This window comes from Oncorhynchus clarkii, chromosome 9, assembly GCF_045791955.1.
Source record: "Oncorhynchus clarkii lewisi isolate Uvic-CL-2024 chromosome 9, UVic_Ocla_1.0, whole genome shotgun sequence".
Taxonomy (NCBI): Eukaryota; Metazoa; Chordata; class Actinopteri; order Salmoniformes; family Salmonidae; genus Oncorhynchus; species Oncorhynchus clarkii.
In genome coordinates this window covers 35,479,316-35,498,945 of record NC_092155.1, presented here as the reverse complement: position 1 = coordinate 35,498,945, position 19,630 = coordinate 35,479,316, and the positions used below count along the sequence as shown (strand labels likewise).

Genomic DNA, 19,630 nt, shown 5'->3' with positions numbered 1-19,630 from the left:
AGGTCTCAGGTGTGAATGGGGAGCAGGTGTGTTAAATTTGGTGTCATCACTCTCACACTCCCTCATACTGGCCACTGGAAGTTCAACATGGCACCTCATGGCAAAGGACTCTCTGAGGATCGGAAAAATATAATTGTTGCTCTACATAAAGATGGCCTGCGCTATAAGAAGATTGCCAAGACCCTGAAACTGAGCTGCAGCACGGTGGCCAAGACCATACAACGGTTTAACTGGACAGGTTCCACTCAGAACAGGCCTCGCCATGGTCGACCAAAGAAGTTGAGTGCACGTGCTCAGCATCATATCCAGAGGTTGTCTTTGGGAAATAGACGTATGAGTGCTGCCAGCATTGCTGCAGAGGTTGAAGGGGTGGGGGGTCAGCCTGTCCGTGCTCAGACCATACGCCGTACACTGCATCAAATTGGTCTGCATGGCTGTCGTCCCAGAAGGAAGCCTCTTCTAAAGATGATGCACAAGAAAGCCCGCAAACAGTTTGCTGAAGACAAGCAGACTAAGGACATGGATTACTGGAACCATGTCCTGTGGTCTGATGAGACCACTATACACTTATTTGGTTCAGATGGTGTCAAGCGTGTGTGGCGGCAACCAGGTGAGGAGTACAAAGACAAGTGTGTCTTGCCTACAGTCAAGCATGGTGGTGGGAGTGTCATGGTCTGGGGCTGCATGAGTGCTGCTGGCACTGGGGAGCTACAGTTCATTGAGGGAACCATGAATGCCAACATGTACTGTGACATACTGAAGCAGAGCATGATCCCCTCCCTTCGGAGACTGGGCCGCAGGGCAGTATTCCAACATGATAACGACCCCAAACACACCTCCAAGATGTCCACTGCCTTGCTAAAGAAGCTGAGGGTAAAGGTGATGGACTGGCCAAGCATGTCTCCAGACCTAAACCCTATTGAGCATCTGTGGGGGATCCTCAAACGGAAGGTGGAGGAGTGCAAGGTCTAACATCTACCAGCTCTGTGATGTCATCATGGAGGAGTGGAAGAGGACTCCAGTGGCAACCTGTGAAGCTCTGGTGAACTCCATGCCCAAGAGGGTTAAAGGCAGTGCTGGAAAATGATGGTGGCCACACAAAATATTGACACTTTGGGCCCAATTTGGACATTTTCACTTAGGGGTGTACTCACTTTTGTTGCCAGCGGTTTAGACATTAAAGGCTGTGTGTTGAGTTATTTTGAGGGGACAGCAAATTTACACTGTTATACAAGCTGTACACTCACTACTTTATGTTGTGGCAAAGTGCCATTTCTTCAGTGTTGTCACATGAAAAGATATACTCATATTTACAAAAATGTGAGGGATGTACTCACTTTTGTGATATACTGTATAAACTGAATGTCTGAACTCAGAATCAAATAGGCTTCGCAAAAATAACATGGTCTCTGTGGCATAACGTTTATTTTGTTCGATTTCATGCATTTAAGTCTCATTATCAAGTAGCCTGATTTCAGATGTGTACACGATAATTAATTAAATCGTTCTTGCAAATCAGGTAACTTTTTAAAACAAACTTTTATATGATTCTATCGTATTTGTGCGCATTTAACCATTTTCATAGGGCAACACTTACTCAATGAGCAACGTTACATCATACAATCAAATCAAATCATCAAATCAAATTTTATTTGTCACATACACATGGTTAGCAGATGTTAATGCGAGTGTAGCGAAATGCTTGTGCTTCTAGTTCCGACAATGCAGTAATAACCAACAAGTAATCTAACTAACAATTCCAAAACTACTGTCTTATACACAGTGTAAGGGGATAAAGAATATGTACATAAGGATATATGAATGAGTGATGGTACAGAGCAGCATAGGCAAGATAGACAGTAGATGGTATCGAGTACAGTATATACATATGAGATGAGTATGTAAACAAAGTGGCATAGTTAAAGTGGCTAGTGATACATGTATTACATAAGGATACAGTCGATGATAGAGTACAGTATATACGTATGCATATGAGATGAATAATGTAGGGTAAGTAACATTATATAAGGTAGCATTGTTTAAAGTGGCTAGTGATATATTTACATCATTTCCCATCAATTCCCATTATTAAAGTGGCACTCAATGTTAGTGGTGGCTGTTTATCTCAAGGCCATCAGACTGTTAGAAGCTGTTTTTCAGTCTCTCGGTCCCAGCTTTGATGCACCTGTACTGACCTCGCCTTCTGGATGATAGCGGGGTGAACAGGCAGTGGCTCGGGTGGTTGATGTCCTTGATGATCTTTATGGCCTTCCTGTAACATCGGGTGGTGTAGGTGTCCTGGAGGGCAGGTAGTTTGCCCCGGGTGATGCGTTGTGCAGACCTCACTACCCTCTGGAGAGCCTTACGGTTGAGGGCGGAGCAGTTGCCGTACCAGGCGGTGATACAGCCCGCCAGGATGCTCTCGATTGTGCATCTGTAGAAGTTTGTGAGTGCTTTTGGTGACAAGCCAAATTTCTTCAGCCTCCTGAGGTTGAAGAGGCGCTGCTGCGCCTTCTTCACGATGCTGTCTGTGTGAGTGGACCAATTCAGTTTGTCTGTGATGTGTATGCCGAGGAACTTAAAACTTGCTACCCTCTCCACTACGTGTAGCCATGGCCACACGTATCTAAGAACTATCACTACAAACTATTAGCCAGATAGCTAGCTACTTGCGTTTTTCCTATTTTGTTGCATTACAATTAAAATTGACTTTTATTTGGATTTCATGTAATGGACATACACAAAATAGTCCAAGTTGCTGAAATGAAAAAAAATTACTTGTTTCAAAAAATCCTAAAAATAATAAAAGGAAAAGTGCTGTGTGCATGTTTTCACCCCCTTTGATATGAAGCCCCTAAATAAGATATGGTGCAACCAATTACCTTCAGGAAGTCACATAATTAGTTAGATTGCACACAGGTGGACTTTATTTAAGTGTCACATGATCAGTCACATGATCTCAGTAAATATATGTACACCTGTTCTGAAAGGCCCCAGGGTCTTCAACACCACTAAGCAAGGGGCACTACCAAGCACGCGGCGCCATGAAGACCAAGGAGCTCTCCAAACAGGTCAGGGACAAAGTTGTAGAGAAGTACAGATCAGGGTTGGGTTATAAAAAAATATCCAAAACTTTGAACATCCAACGGAGCACCATTAAATCCATTATAAAAAAAATGGAAAGAAAATGGCACTGTAACAAACCTGCCAAGAGAGGGCCGCCCACCAAAACGAACAGACCAGGCAAGGAGGGCATTAATCAGAGGCAACAAAGAGACCAAAGATAACCCTGAAAGAGCTGCAAAGCTCCACAGCGGAGATTGGAGTATCTGTCCATAGGACCACTTAAGCTGTACACTCCACAGAGCTGGGATTTAAGGAAGAGTGGCCAGAAAAAAAGCCATCGCTTAAAGACAAAATAAGCAAACACGTTTGGTGTACTCCAAAAGGCATGTGGGAGACTCCCCAAACATATGGAAGAAGTAACCTGATTTCAGATGTGTACACGATAATTAATTAAATCATTCTTCTTGCAAATCAACTTTTTAAAACAAACTTTTATTTGAGTCCTCAGATGAGACTAAAATGTAGCTTTTTGTCCATCAAGGAAAACGCTATGTCTGGCGCAAACCCAACACCTCTCATCACCCCGAGAAAATCATTAATGCTTTTCAACGGCAGGGACTGAGAAACTGGTCAGAATTGAATGAATGATGGATGGGGCTAAATACAGGGAAATTATTGAGGGAAACCTGTTTCAGTCTTCCAGATATTTGAGACTGGAATGGAGGTTCACCTTACAGCAGGACAATGACCCTAAGCATACTGCTAAAGCAACACTCCAGTGGTTTAAAGGGGAAACATTTAAATGTCTTGGGATGGCCTAGTCAAAGACCTCAATCCAACTGAGAATCTGTGGTATGATTTAAAGATTGCTGTACACCAGCGGAACCCATCCAACTTGAAGAAGCTGGAGCAGTTTTGCCTTGAAGAATGGGCAAAAATCCCAGTGGCTAGATGTGCCACGCTTATAGAGACTTGCAGCAAAACGTGGCTCTACAAAGTATTGACTTTGGGGGGTGAATAGTTGTGATCGCTCAAATTCTGTTTTTTGTCTTATTTCTTGTTTGTTTCACAATAAAAAATATTTTGCATCTTCAAAGTGGTAGGCATGTTGTAAAATCAAATGATACAACCCCCCCCCCCCCAAAAAATCTATTTTAATTCCAGGTTGAAAAGCAACAAAATAGGAAAAATGCCAAGGAGGGTAAATACTTTCGCAAGCCACTGTATGACCCCATCAGGGCCTAGGTCGGTGCACTTCTTACCTGGTCTGCCATGTCCCTGCTCATCCGATCATTCTGCCCAATGTCAGTCTGGTACTGCTGATGCCAGTGCAGACTCCTCAAATTTTAACTGACCAATATCTTTACCGTTGCCTTGGGTTCAGACACCTGCTCCAAGTATGGAAGTGCAAGTGCTACCTCAGCCCCATAATGCTTAACGCTGGGTTATACAGCTCACTCTGTAAGCAGTAGTTGCCATAGCATAACATGTATAGACCCTTTTCCAGTAGACGAGACACTGACGTCATGCACTCTTGGCGGCAATAAGAAAGCCATCGCCATTTGCGCCCATTCAACATAGCCTAGATTTGATGTTTTGATTTTTGCTTGAACAGTCAATAATATTTGGTTGTTATCTTTGCAGCAGTTGTAAGCTAGAATGATAACTCATTGATATAGGCTGTAGCAAAAGCTAGCCAAAGAGCCATTTTACTGGTTGAAGTTCAAATTAAACTGTACTAGTCACACACACATATTTAGCAGATGTTACCACGGGTGTAGCGAAATTCTTGTTCCTAGCTAAAAATGCAGTAGTATCTAACAATCCACACAAAGCTAAAAGTAAAAGGGAATTAAGAAATATATAAATATTAGGAAGAGCAATGTCAGAGTGGCATTGACTAAAATACAGTAGAATAGAATATCCGAAACTTTGTCCAAATTGAAGGGGATAAACACGGCTATGACAATAACCGACGATAATTATCTTGGGAGATAATATGGAAGACATTTGATTGTAAGGAATTCTAGGTCAGGTGAACAAAGGGACTTGAGATCCTGTATATTATGATAAAACCATGAGTGGTTAATCATGAAACATGCACCCCCGCCCCTTCTTCTTCCCAGGGAGACACATGAAGACATCCTGGGGCTGTACCGATTCCGACAAGATCATACATATGAGATGAGTAAAGCAGTATGTAAACATTACTAAAGTGGCCAGTGATTTAATGTCTATGTATATAGGGCAGCAGCCTCTACGGTGCAGGGTTGTGTAACTGGGTGGTAGCCGGCTAGTGATGGCTATTTAACCTTTTCACACATACCAACAAACAGGTGTGATCATTATACAGTGGTCCCTGTAGCGTATGCTCAAACTGGTGTGATTAAAACACTTATAGAACGTCCAGTTTTGATTGACGCAACAGTTGGCATTTGAGCTAGCCACATTGTTCAAAATGTTTCTGAAAAAACAAACAGTCCTAAAAAGTTATATCGTGAACGTGACCAGTTTATTTTTGGATCCAATGTTCAGACATTCACAAAAGTAGCAACAGCATACACAATCATCCAAACTGGAAAATGTAGGCTACATTAGTCCTAGCGCTAACTAAGGAAAGATTGAAGTAGCACAAGCAGTCATATTTAGCTAACCCTCAGCTGACAGAAACCACAATATGAATTAGCTAATAGAAATTACTATTTATAATTCATCACATTGCGGATGAGCTCAACATTGATCGAAACAATTGAGTAAAACACTTTCTTGAAATCGTCTGTGTGGACCATTTAATTTCAGATAATGTGTACGCCCAGGATTTTGAAGCGTTCCACCTTCTCCACTGCGGTCCCGTCGATAGTGGCGTGCATCCACATCGAAGTCCACAATCAGCTTCCTAGTTTTATTGACGTTAAGGAGAGAGGTTATTTTCCTGGCACCACAACCGCCAGGGCCCTCACCTCCCTGTAGGCTGTCTCGTCACTGTTGGAAATCAGGCCTACTACTGTTGAGTCGTCTGCAAACTTGATGATTGAGTTGGTGTCGTGCGTGGCCACACAGTCAGCCCCCTCTCCCTTGTGGGGCCCATGTGATGAGGATCAGCAAAGTGGAAATGTTTTTTCCTACCTTTACCACCTGGGGGCGGTTCAGACCCAGGGCCCCGAGCGTAATGATGAGCTTGGAGGGTACTATGGTGTTGAAGGCTGAGCAAAAGTCAATGAACAGCAAATACTACAATGTGGTGATAGAACTTCGGTAGCATTTTCCTCAACTTTGGTTTGTTAAAATCCCCAGCTACAATAAATGCGGCCTCAGGATATGTTGTTTCCAGTTTGCATTAAGTCCAGTGTAGTTCCTTGAGGGCCGTCGTGGTATCGGCTTGAAGGGGAATATACATGGCTGTGACTATAACCGAAGATTATTCTCTTGGGGAGATAATTCAGTCGGCATTTGATTGTGATGTATTCTAGGTGAGGTGAACAAAATTACTTGAGTGTCTGTATGTCATCACAATAACACCATGAGTAGTTAATCATGAAACATTCACAACCGCCCTTCTTCCCAGAGAGTTCTTCATTACTGTCTGCATGATGTATGATGATGTATGGACGGGGACAGTATATCCCAAGAGAGCCATGATTCTGTGAAACAGAGTATGTTACAGTCCCTGATGTCACTCTGGAAAACAATCCTCACCCTAAACGGTTCTAGTTTATTGTTCAGAGACTGAACATTAGCGAGTAATATACTCGGAAGTAGTGGATGGTGTGCACGCCTCCTGAGTCTGACTAGAAGTCCACCCCGAATACCTCTTCTCTGCCGGTGGAGAAGGATCCAACTCGGGAAAGTCGTATTTGTGGTCGTAATGCTGGTGAGTTACTGCTGCTCTGATATCAAAAAACTATCTGGGCTAATAATGTAAGAAATAACACACAAAAAAAGATTGCAAAGTGTTTAAGTATAATGCAGATGATTTGCGATGATGACGCATTATATTAAGTAGGACATTCATTCATACGAGTCTTAAAATCCAAATATCTCCTTGTTCTGCCACCAACTTGCACCGATCGCCCTTGTGTATAAATGTTTGCAAACACAGAAAGGTTCTATACTGATTTGCCGAAGTGTGTCCTCTAGCATGGTAATGCAAGTCACAAGATGAAATGCATGCATCAGATGATATATTTAGTTAATTACCTAGCTTAAAATAACTTAATCCACCCTCTCTCAAACCAGCATCAATAATGTTGATCACCTCAAAGCATAAGCTACAGCGAACTGCAAATCCTAGAATAAGAATAGATGGAAACAGGTGTGGCCCATACAGTTGAAGTCGGAATTGAAACTAGAATGGTCCAAACACACCAAGACAGTCGTGAAGAGGGCATGACAAAGCCTATTTCCTCTCAGTAGACTAAAAAGATTTGGCTTGGGTCCTCAGATCCTCAAAAGGTTCTACAGCTGCAACATCGAGAGCATCCTGGTTGCATCGCTGCTTGGTACAGCAATTGCTCGGCGTCCGACCGCAAGGCACTACAGAGGGTAGTGCGTACGGCCCAGTACATCACTGGGGCTAAGCTGCCTGCCATCCAGGACCTCTACACCAGGCGGTGTCAGAGGAAGGCCCTAGAAATTGTCAAAGACCTGAGGCACTTTCTTTAAAAAAAACAACATAATATGGCCTCACTCACTGTGATAGGAGATCCCTTGCAATACTATGAATGCAATCACTTAATAAAATAGTAACACAAACTGTTGATTCCATTCAAACTAAACTAGGCCTACTTTACTGTAACCAAACAGGATTTGTCTGTGAAATCTTATCTTGGGCGACTTCAAACTCGCACACACACCAAATGTTAGAGTATATGTGGCATCAACAGCGCGGAGCTCCCCTGCTCCAAATGCTCTCTTTCCAAGAGGCTGCCTCGTAGTGGCTCGCTTGCAGTTTGAGGTATGCTCATGTTTGTTTCCTGTTGCCCTGCATGCAAAGCAAGAGCACATCCACCTCTGCAGGAGCATTTTTCTCCAGTCACATCATGCCCATACTCCTGGAGGCTCGGTTGGGACCTTTGGCAGCTTTGGCATGGAGACGGCTTCACCGTGTTCTTCAATCCACAGCTTGAGCCAGAAGGAGGCTGTGGATTGAGGCCTATGGACAGCGACGGAGGTATTTGGCAATACGGAGTCTGAGTTCAGCTGTTCTGAGACCTGCTGAGTGGCAGTGGAGATATTGTCCTGCTCTGCCTTGTCCTGAGTAGAGACAACAGGATGCATCTTGATTGTGGTAAAGGAGGTACCACAGGGATGTGTGTTGTCCCTAGCCATGTTGCAGTCATTTGTACAGTCATTTTTCACTTGGATAACCACTTTGTATTCTCTCAAGTCAGGGGAGTCCCCCACTGTTCGGCTGCATATCCTCATGTCCTCCGCAGCGGAGCTCTTGATTCTTCAAGGCTTTGTACTTCTAATACAGAGACATAAGAGGCAGATGTGAGGAATGAAAAGAGAGCAAGCACTTTGTGGAGGCGATGTGTGTCAGTAATTGCTGCCGTTTGACAACAAGACACTAAGTATGAATGCCATTGGGTCTATGGCGCATACCTGTAAGTTCTGGAAGTGTATGAGGGACTTGCAGTGAAAGTGCCTGGCCGTGGACTCGAAATAGAAGAACTTATGGCACAGTCTGCAGAGGAAACCAGCCACTGGGACAACAAAGCTTGAACCTGGAGAAAATAATGCTTCGTCTCACTTTCTGTCCTACAGATTCGTTTTTTTCAATCCTTTCTGAGTGACTGGGTGTGTCATCAAAGCAACAGCATAATCACCGTATTGTGTTTCAGAATCAAACGCTTCGTAGTCCCCCACATGCTCTTGTGGGACTGCTCTTTGACCGGGCTGCGAACCCTGCAAAAACAGAGTGAGAAATTAAACACTTGGAAAGAAATGTACATCACGCATGGCAGTTATGTTCCTTGGGAAATGTAGTCCATTAATACCCTGCTATCCTCATGGGTCTCCTCCTCAAAGTCATCTTCTCCCTCGAAACATCCCACTGCATCCACAGTGATGAGTTCTTCAATGACCTCTGACTCTCCTTCCTCCTGGAGCTGGGGTCAAAAGGAGGACATGAGGTGAATCAACATTAAGCTAAACAATGCCCCCTGTTGGATATTGTGCTTCATGAACAGTGCATTGCTCAGCGAGGGACAAATCCCAACTGTCTAATTTTCACTTAGTAATGCATTGACATTTTGACTAAAGTGGCAGTTAGGATTTGCCCCTGAAGTGGCTAGTAGCCAAGCAAGACTAGTCAATAGTCATAGATGATAAACAAGGACAAATGCCCCAAACCAATAATTAAAGGTCCATATTTCATAAACACATTATTATGCACTACTGTTGTTTATTCACATGCACACACCTCCTCCACATTCCGCTTGTGTTCTCGGGACTTCATGTGCTCCACAAACTTCCGTGGCGTCCTGAACTGGCGAGTGCAGACGGTGCAGAAGGGACGTGAGGACTGCTTTGATAGCTTAGAAACCAGAGAGAAGAAAATGTTTACAATGTTATGGCTCTACCCGCTTCCATTCTCCACAAAGCCCATTTCACCTTTTTACTCTTCCCAACCTTAGTGCTTCTCTCTGACGTCACCTTTACCTTGTGCTCCTTGGTCCTCCGGTGCTCGAGGAGGTCGCCGGTAAAGTGTGTTTGGCAGGTTGCACACCAGCGCTGCACCCCTGCTGGCTTTTTGCCCCTGGAATGTAGCCAAACAGAATTTTAAATCCACTCTATTGCATTTGCCAGGCTGCCTGACTACTGCCAGTCCCCGTGTCTCAGTCTCACCAACACTGACAGCGGATTGTGATGATAGAGAAGTGTAGTGAGTAATATGGTAATAGAGTTTGCCCCTTACCCGACTTTGTGTGTACCCTGTAGAGAGTCGCCAACCCGTGGTAATAGATTGACCAGACAGGCATTGCTCACTTGCTGAATCTCCATCATACGCTGTTGATGTTCCAATCCGTTCATATGGTTCTGGAAATTCTGCAGGCAGGTGAGGGGCAGACAGACAAAAGTTGTTGTAAAATACAAAAGTTGAGTTGTAAAATACCATTAATTTCACAGGATGAGCATCAATACTTACATACAGTATTAATAACTATGACAAAAAATACTATTTAACAACCTATTTTCCCTGACTAAAACTATAACGAGAATCCCTGGAAAAAAACTATAACAAATTGCTTTTCATTTTAGTTGACAAAAATATGAAGAGACAAGAATTACACGTGAGACTAATAGAAATGTAATATGAAATGAAGCTCCTTTCATCCGTTTTGTCCAATCCTAAGCATACATGCAGACTATTTATTTATACGCTATCCTCTCATTGGCAGAATTTACATCTTGTAGTTGCACGGTTTGATTGAGCTGATATGCTTGGCTCTCCCACACACTCCCAGATGGTCACTTCAGTCACTCGTCATTTTTTTAAAACTGATGCAAAGACTGGACACTTGACTTGTAAATAACCTCAACTAGAAACAATGTTTGCTCTCTTACTTTCATGTAGGCCATTTTTGATTTGATCCCATCTGAAGCTCTATTTTCCCTTTGTGCATCTGTTATTCATTAAAATCGGTGTTGCGGTAGCTTTTTTCCTATGAGAATTTGTTGAATATTAGGAGTATAGTGATACTTCTGTCATTTTTGTAAAGCTCAAGGTTGCCTGCTGAGGTATACGAGGGGATAGTAGACCTAGTTGGATAAGGATATCTGAATGTGCACAATGTACTGACTATTATGTGACTAAAATGGCTGTGACAAACTAGGATATAATTATCCAGAGTTTTAGTCGAATGATAACTAAAAACTAATGAAGGATGAAATTACTAAAATGTGACTAAGACTAAAGGGTATTTCAAGACTAAAACTAAGACTAAATCTAAAATAGCTGCCAAAATTAACACTGCTCACATTTGGTATTCAGACCCCTTCCCCTCATTGTTATGTTACAGCCTTATTCTAAAATGGATAAAAACCCTAACCCTAACCCACAATGACAAAGCAAAAAAGGATTTTAGAAAAACTGAAATATCACATTTATATAATTATTCAGACCCTTTACTCAGTACTTTGTTAAAGCACCTTTGGCTTCATTATACTGTACAGTGCATTCGGAAAGTACTCAGACCCCTTGACTTTCTCCTCATTTTGTAGTTTGTCGCGTCATACCCAAAAGATACCCAACCTGACAGAGCTTGAGAGGATCTGCAGAGAATAATGGGAGAAACTCCCAAAATATAGGTGTGCCAAGCTTGTACACAAGAAGACTGGAAGCTATAATCGCTGCCAACTGTGCTTCAACAAAGTACTGAGTAAAGGATCTGAATACTTATGTAAAGGTGATAAAATGTTTTAAAAAATGTAGATCTACAGTACATTACGGAGAGTATTCAGTCCCCTTGACTTTCTCTACATTTCACAGCCTTATTCTAAAATGTATTGAATTGCTCTAACAAGCATGACATTGACAGTCCATTCCCCAAGCAGCTATTTGGTTTTTATAGTGATGGGTTCTGACTTCTAAACTTGAAATATGAGCCAAGGGCTTGGAATGTTACTGAGTAAGGGAAAGGCAATCACATGGTTGCGGCCACTGATAAGGGTGGAGAGCTGTGGATTAGTGAGGACTGGGGGCCAAGGTCAGGTCACATTAAGGGAGAAGGAACAGTTTATTACCCACATCACTTAACTTCCTGCCTATCAATAAAGATGACATGTTTAGAGGGAAGGAGGAGACTTGTGCTGGTGGGAACACGTCTTTGTCTGTTCAGCTGTCTGACTCATTGCGTAACTAAAACCTGGTTTAAGCTTTTCATGGTTGTCCGTCAGGTTCTAAATAACAGGGTAAATCTACAATAGTACTTGTGCTAGCTTTACGTGTGTGGCTTTGTCCTCACCTGCTGGTTGTGGTAGGGGTTGCTGCAGATGTAGCAGTAGTGGCTGTCAGTCGCAGCTCCTCTGTCACTGTCCTCACCCTGTCCCCCTACACCACAGGGGTTCCCCGTGGCTGTTGCTGCAGCCAACTCCTCTATGCCTGTGCTGAACGCCCGGCTCTCGCTGCTCTGCTGGATGGTGACTTTCAGGGATGTGCCTACCCCCAGAACATGCTTTAGCCCAACACACAGGACAGCATCCAGTGTCAGCACAGATAACACTCACAGATGGAGCATTTTTGAAAATCAGGATTAAATTAAATTCCTTTAGTGCCCACCTACTTCAGCTGTTATACTTTCTTTGCAACATTCTTCCGCCACTTTAATGGAAGTGCTTCCTCCTCTGTACTCGAGAGCAGAGATATCTATGGAAAAGCAAAATATATTGTGTGCTAAAACAACAACGGATGAATTAAAACAAAAGCTGGACCTGCAGCATACATATAAAAATAAACAATGTATAAGGGTAATGGTTTAGCTGTAAGCAGAGCTATATTCACTACAAATCAAATGGAAGCAAACAGCCGAAGGGACTATGCTGAACTTGTCCAATTACAAACACTTGTTTTCATTGCAAATTTTTTCAGTTGCAAAGAGTTTGGCTACAGTGTGTGTGCACTAATAAATACACCCCTGATTACCTATTTCATGTCTCCTGGTATGTCAGTTGCAAATATCGATACCATTGATTTGATTCCTATTTCATTACAACAGCAAAGTGTCAGAATCAAAACTGCCATAAAATCTCTAAAACACACCTACAGGCTGAGGTACATCTGTTGACATTTCATTATCAGACTTCTGGACTGCCTCTGGTCCAATTTTTATATTCACAGGCTCTTCTGACCTGTGAATAAGACCAGTTCAAATAAAAAGATTAACAAAAACAAAAAACAACCAGGTTTAAATTTAACGTAGCTGTGGTGGTAGGCAGAATAACTGGTCTGTGTTCAGTAAGTAGACAACAGTGACAGACTTTTGTTTTCCATGGCAAAATTTTGTGCGGTGAGCCCTACTGAACAACTCCAGTTAGATACTTACCCATTCATCTTCTGCTTCTTCATCTCAGGCTCCTGTTGCTTTGCAAAGAATTGTCCAACTGATTCCGCTTCCTGCATCTCTGTAAAACAAGGATAACACATACCCAGATCAGCACAAAATTGAAATAGGCATATCAAGACACTTAAAATTGATGGGTTCTGACTTATAAACTTGAACATTTACATTATAGCAGAACATGTTATTGTTATACATCAGGTATCTTATGATAAGGAGAAGGGCCACAGTCTGGCTTCAGTTGTTGTAAATTGAAATACTTGCTACACCAGAAGTGAATGATATGTAAAATTAATGAATATGGTGGAATCAATTATGGTTGAATATGAGCCAGGGGCTTGGAATGTTACTAAGTAAGGGAAAAGGCAATCACATGGTTGCGGTCATTGATAAGGGTGGAGAGCTGTGGATTAGTGAGGAATGGGGGCCAAGGTCAGGTCAGATTAAGGTCAGGTCACTCAAGCGTGGGTCAGGTCAGGCTAGCGTCCCACCTCGCCAACAGCCAATGAAATTGCAGGGCGCCCAATTCAAAACAACAGAAATCCCATAATTAAAATTCCTCAAACATACAAGTATTTTACACCATTTTAAAGATACATTTCGTATAAATCCAGTCACAGTGTCCGATTTCAAATTGGCTTTACGGCGAAAGCACACCAAATGATTATGTTAGGTCAGCACCTAGTCACAGAAAACCATACAGCCATTTTCCAGCCAAGGAGAGGGCTCACAAAAGTCAGAAATAGCGATTAGATTAATCACTAACCTTTGACGATCTTCATCAGATGGCACTCAAAGGACTTCATGTTACACAATAAATGTGTGTTTTCTTCAATAAAGTTAATCTTTATGTCCAAAAACCTCATTTGAAATTGGTGTGTTTTGTTCAGAAATGCATTGTCTCAAAACAAACATCCGGTGAAAGTGCAGAGAGCCACATCAAATTACAGAAATACTCATAATAAACGTTGATAAAAGATACAAGTGTTATGCATGGAAAGATAGATAAACTTCTCCTTAATGCAACCGCTGTGTCAGATTTCAAACAAAGGCTTTACGGCAAAAGCACACCTTGCGATTATGTTAGGTCAGCACCTAGCCACAGAAAAACATACAGCCATTTTTCAACCAAGGAGATGTGTCACAAAACTCAGAAATAGCGTTATAAATATTCACTTACCTTTGATGATCTTGATCGGAATGCACTCCCAGGAATCCCAGTTCCACAATAAATGTTTGTTTTGTTTGATAAAGTCCATCATTTATGTCCAAATACCTCCTTTTTTTCGCACGTTTAGTTCACAAATCCAGGGAGAAAGTTCAGACGAAAAGTCCCAAAAGTTATATTACAGTTCATAGAAACATGTTAAACGATGTATAGAATCAATCTTTAGGATGTTTTTAATCATAACTCTTCAATGTTTCAACTGGACAATTCTTTTGTCTTTAGAAATGAAAAGGAACGCAGCTACCTCTCACGGCCGCGCGCATGATTTAGCTCATGGCACTCTGCCAGACACCTGACTCAAACAGTTCTCATTCTCTCCCCCTTCACAGTAGAAGCCTGGAACAAGGTTCTAAAGACTGTTGACATCTAGTGGAAGCCTTGGGCAGTGCAATATGACCCCATAGACACTGTATATTCGATAGGCAATGACTTGGAAAAACTACAAACCTCAGATTTCCCACTTCCGGTTTGGATTTTTTCTCAGGTTTTTGCCTGCCATATGGCTTCTGTTATACTCACAGACATCATTCAAACAGTTTTAGAAACTTCAGAGTGTTTTCTATCCAAATCTACTAATTATATGCATATTCTAGCTTTTGGGCCTGAGTAGCAAGCAGTTTACTCTGGGCACCTTATTATCCAAGCTACTCAATACTGTCCCCCAGCCATAAGAAGTTAACAGTATTTCATGTGGTACTTTACTTTTGACGACCCAGACCACCATTTTCTTTGTTCACACACAGAAGATTGACTGTCAAACATGGATTTTTATTGTGGCTGTGTGGCTGGGGGTCAACAGAAATAAGTTGCCAGGTTAACTAAGAGGGTTTCTAGAGTAGGGTGTATAAGTGAGATAAGACCATGGGACCTGTATTGGGAGTCCTATCATCCCTCTCCCCTAGCCCCTCTGCACTGCTGGAGCTCAGCTGGCCCCCAGCACTTCCTGTCTGTTCCTTCTTCCTCTTCCTAACACGAATGTCCTGTTTGGACACAAACAAAACAAAACACCACACATCATTAAATCAATAGTTCACACTCACAGATCATTTTAGGATGTGCAGTTGCGCCATGTTAATTTAAGTAAAGAAGATAATAGTACTGTAGATATAGCCTATACTGAAGCGGTCCTGCCCAGAAAGGTTCTCCGATTCAGAGTGGTAGAAAAAAAGATGATGAACCTTGTTTAAAAAGTGTGTAAGGGAATGATTGGGTCCTGATGCGAACAATCCCACTTGGGGAATAGGAGCCGGTCCAAGGAGAGATTGCCTTGTCCCCTCAGACAAAAATGAAGTAAAGGGTAGCCCACTACCCATGGCCAAGCCTCGCATGTTACCTATAGATAGAGGAGGAAGACATTGTATGTACTTGGAGGATAATTCCTTTTCCCTATAACATCCACAGCATTTTGACTCTTCTATATGCTACTAAAACATCAACCACCTTCCTGTGCGAGAAAATAAGACAGAGACTTACCTCGCATCGGTTGTTGCATGAGCAGTGCCCCTTGCAGCATGGGGTTGGTGACAAGGAGAGAGGCCCGGGGAACTGGGCAGAGGTAGATCATACTAGGTGGTGGTGGTCTGATTGACATCAAAATTAGAAAATTAGACAAAAATCTGGATAAGGTGTTTGACTTTATTACTAGGTTCAGTGTAGCTGAGGAATGCTCATCTCCGTTCTCTTATATCAAAAGGAGTTGACTATCGATAACCGGTTACTAGCAAATCGTGTGACAACATTGAGTCACCAACAGTCAGAGCCTAATATTGGAATCAAGGAGCCTAACGTTAATCCTTTAAAGGGCGAATTGGCTCTGGATGCCAAAACAGCCAAATACTCCATCTAAACGTGAATTGGTTGTCAATTGCGGTATAGAAGCATAAATCCCTCTACTTTCAGATAATGTCACAAATGCAAAATACACAGTTACTGTACACCGTTTTACCACACAGTTGCAGCCGACACTATTTTTCAGTGACATGTTTGTGCGTCGGTCTTCTGTTTACACACAAGTGTCTGGAGACGCAGATAGGGGCGACAGTCATTTAATTAGCACAGGTAGTCAAATCAAATTGCATTGGTCACATACACATGGTTAGCAGATGTTAAATGCTTGTGCTTCTAGTTCCGAAAGTGCAGTAATATCTATCAAGTAATCTAACAATTCCCCAATAACTACCCAATACACACAAATCGAAAGGGATGGAATAAGAATACGTACATATAAATATATGGATGAGCGATGGCCGAGCGGCATAGGCAAGATAGATGAGATGGTATAAGATACAGTATTTACATAGGAGATTAATAATGTAAGATATGTAAACATTATTAAAAAGTGATCCATTTATTAAAAAGAGGCCAATGATTTGAGTCTATGTAGGCAGCAGCCTCTCTGAATTAGTGATTGCTGTTTGGCAGTCTGATGGCCTTGAGATAGAAGCTGTCTCTCGGTCCCAGCTTTGATGCACCTGTACTGACCTCGCCTTCTGGATGGTAGAGGGGTGAACAGGCAGTGGCTCGGGTGGTTGTTGTCCTTGATTATCTTTTTGACCTTCCTGTGACATCTGGTGCTGTAGGTGTCATGGAGGCAGATAGTTTGCCCCCGGTGATGCATTGTGCAGAACCAGGTGGTGATACAGCCCGAAAGGATGCTCTCAATTATGCATCTGTAAAAGTTGGTGAGGGTTTTAGGTGACAAGCCAAATTTCTTCAGCCCACTGCTGTTGTGTCATCTGCAAACTTGATTGAGTTGGAGACGTGCATGGCCACAGTCATGGGTGAACAGGGAGTACAGGAGGGGGCTGAGCACGCACCCTTGTGGGTCCCCAGTGTTGAAGGTCAGCAAAGGTGAGATGTTTCCTACCTTCACCACCTGGGGGCAGCCCGTCAGAAAGTCCAGGACCCAATTACACAGAGCTGGGTCGAGACCCAGGGCCTCCAGCTTAATGATGAGCTTGGATGGTACTATGGTGTTGAATGCTGAGCTGTTGTCAAATGAACAGCATTCTTACATAGGTATTCCTATGGTCCAGATGGGATAGGGCAGTGTGATGGCAATTGCATCGTCTGTGGACCTTCTGGGGCGGTATGCAAACTGAAGTGGAAAACGAGTTTTAATGACTCCAACCTAAGTGTATGTAAACTTCCGACTTCAACTGTACGTCTCTGTTGATCACATACATTATCAAGCATTTCACACATTATTCAGATACTGACTGTTAGCACTTGGTGGTCTATAGCAGCTTCCCACAAGAATGGGCTTTAGGTGAGGCAGATGAACCTGTAGCCATATTACTTCAACAGTATTTAACATTAGATCGTCTCTAAGCTTTACAGGAATGTCGTTCTGAATATAGACACCAACTTCTGTTTCCAGAAGGTGTCAAAGTCATCAATAAAAGTGACTCCAGCAGAGATACAGTAGTCTTTTAGCCCGATGTGTAATGCCAGCAGTCTGCTGAATCTTTCACCCCTGCGTCCCAAAGATGGCACTGGACCTGAAATTTGCCGTTCTATGGAGTCTTCATTCTAAAATCAGTTAAGTTAGTATCTCTCTGCCTGCCTCCTGTTAGTCTCTCTCTCACCCTCTCCCATCTGTTAGTCTCCCTCCCGTTAGTCTCTCTCCCCCTCCATCGCAGGCCTAACAACACCTGTGCCAATATATCCTCCAAACACTGGCTTCTCTGGCATTATCACTTAAATAATGCATTGCTACCAGCAAAGCTGGCATTGTGACGCAGAACAATGGACTGGGAATAGAACTTTCAGAAGGTGAGTCGGTGCCATGATGCTCAATAGAACTAATAGGAGCTGGCAGGGTGAAAAATGCCCTGAAATAAGGTGTTTTTTTCATGTTTTTGATATTTACTTCAAAACTAGAGCAAGCAGTTGGGACATATAGCAAATATTAGGAAACGGGGCTCCGTGGAGGATGTAATTAACACATTTTTATCAAAAATAAAAACGTTAAAAATGTAATGTGTCCAGATTATCTAGGTTCAGTGGGTTTTGATAGAGAGCACCCATGCAGGAATATCTTACCGGTTCATTTGGTGCTGGTGTGGAAGTTGGGATGGCATGAGTTGGGTTGTTTGTCGCTGCTGGCGTTGTTGGAGATGTTGTGGAAGCTGCCAAATACGTTGCTGCTGTTGGAGGCGTTGTTGATGACCGAACATATTGCTAACTAAATAACGTTACATAACTAGCTACTAACCTTTACGAAGTAGCCAGTTAACATCAAATATGGTTGGCTACATATGTGCTTGTCTAATTAACGGTACAGCTGACATACTAATTTAGATAGCTAACGTTATCTAGACTAACTTTACCAAGCTAGACAGATTAGTTAGCTAGCCAGTTTACCTGTACTATGACGCATAAATAACTACGTTAGCTAGCTGAAAGTATGAAGTTATCAAGAAATGCGCTGTAGTTGTGCATTTACAATACCTACTTCCGTGGCACATATATTTAGATGGTTTCAAAAACAGTAGCTACTGTTATCACTTTCAAAACTTCTTTGCTGGCTATGCACACTAGCTCCAGTTCAGAAATACTATACTATATCAGCGTCTCGTCAGCAACACTAAAAAAAAGTACTTCCGTGTCAGGGGAATGTCGGAAATGTTCAAATTAAAAGTCCCGCATGTAAGAATCCCCTAGAGTCGATTGATACACTGGTGCATCAAATCTAAATTAAATAACAAAAAATCCCCATCAAAATTCGTCAATTTGTGTTTTGCATTGAATGCGCCTCAATTACTACCTCCTCCAGTGTCGCACTTCCGCATCTGCGGTGAAAGCACAGGAGAAGATCTTTGGTGAAAGGTGACAGAAACTAGAGAAACGGTTGGCGTTTCGACTGAGAGAAAGCCCACTAACACGTAGTGGGAGAAGATGGAACGGGATGGATTTGGGTCGAATTTCTGCAAAAAATATTCTGTTATGAACAGACTGGACTACGTTTAGTAGACATTACTCTTTGCAAAAGTAAAAATATATATATGTCTGTTTAGGAGTGCAAATGCCAATTGAGTTATTGCATACGTGAACTTCACTGAGTAGGCGTTCTCAAACGGAAATATGTATATATTTACTAGAACGCGCCAATAAGTTATCGCTAGCGCGTGCTTGGCTCTACCCTCCTCCTTGCTTGTTCTGCCCGTGATACAAATCTTTGCTAGAGCAGTGTTCTTCTTTGATGTTAATTGGCAGGGTATACTCATAAGGTGTATTGCTGCCACCTACTGCATGGAGTACTAAATACTAATAC

At 42.4% G+C, this 19,630-nt stretch overlaps 1 protein-coding gene across 3 annotated transcripts; it reads right to left on the bottom strand.

Moving 5' to 3' along the window:
- Positions 1-5,559: 5,559 nt before the first annotated feature.
- On the bottom strand, positions 5,560-19,144 carry LOC139416223 (cdkn1a interacting zinc finger protein 1b). Of its 3 annotated transcripts, none has more exons than XM_071164634.1 (12): positions 18,400-19,144; positions 13,113-13,191; positions 12,830-12,918; positions 12,350-12,436; positions 12,036-12,229; positions 9,986-10,116; positions 9,730-9,826; positions 9,491-9,604; positions 9,066-9,176; positions 8,895-8,973; positions 8,671-8,792; positions 5,560-8,533 (listed from the first exon to the last, which is right to left on the bottom strand). In XM_071164634.1, the coding sequence occupies exons 2-12, from the start codon at positions 13,187-13,189 to the stop codon at positions 8,453-8,455; spliced, it is 1,182 nt and encodes a 393-aa protein (XP_071020735.1). In that variant the 5' UTR covers positions 13,190-13,191; positions 18,400-19,144; the 3' UTR covers positions 5,560-8,452. The 3 variants fall into 3 exon arrangements, with proteins under 3 accessions (XP_071020735.1, XP_071020734.1, XP_071020733.1); XM_071164633.1 differs by having other exon boundaries at positions 12,036-12,245; positions 12,354-12,436; XM_071164632.1 differs by lacking the exon at positions 18,400-19,144 and adding an exon at positions 13,894-14,060 and having other exon boundaries at positions 12,036-12,245; positions 12,354-12,436.
- Between the last annotated feature and the right edge of the window lie 486 nt (positions 19,145-19,630).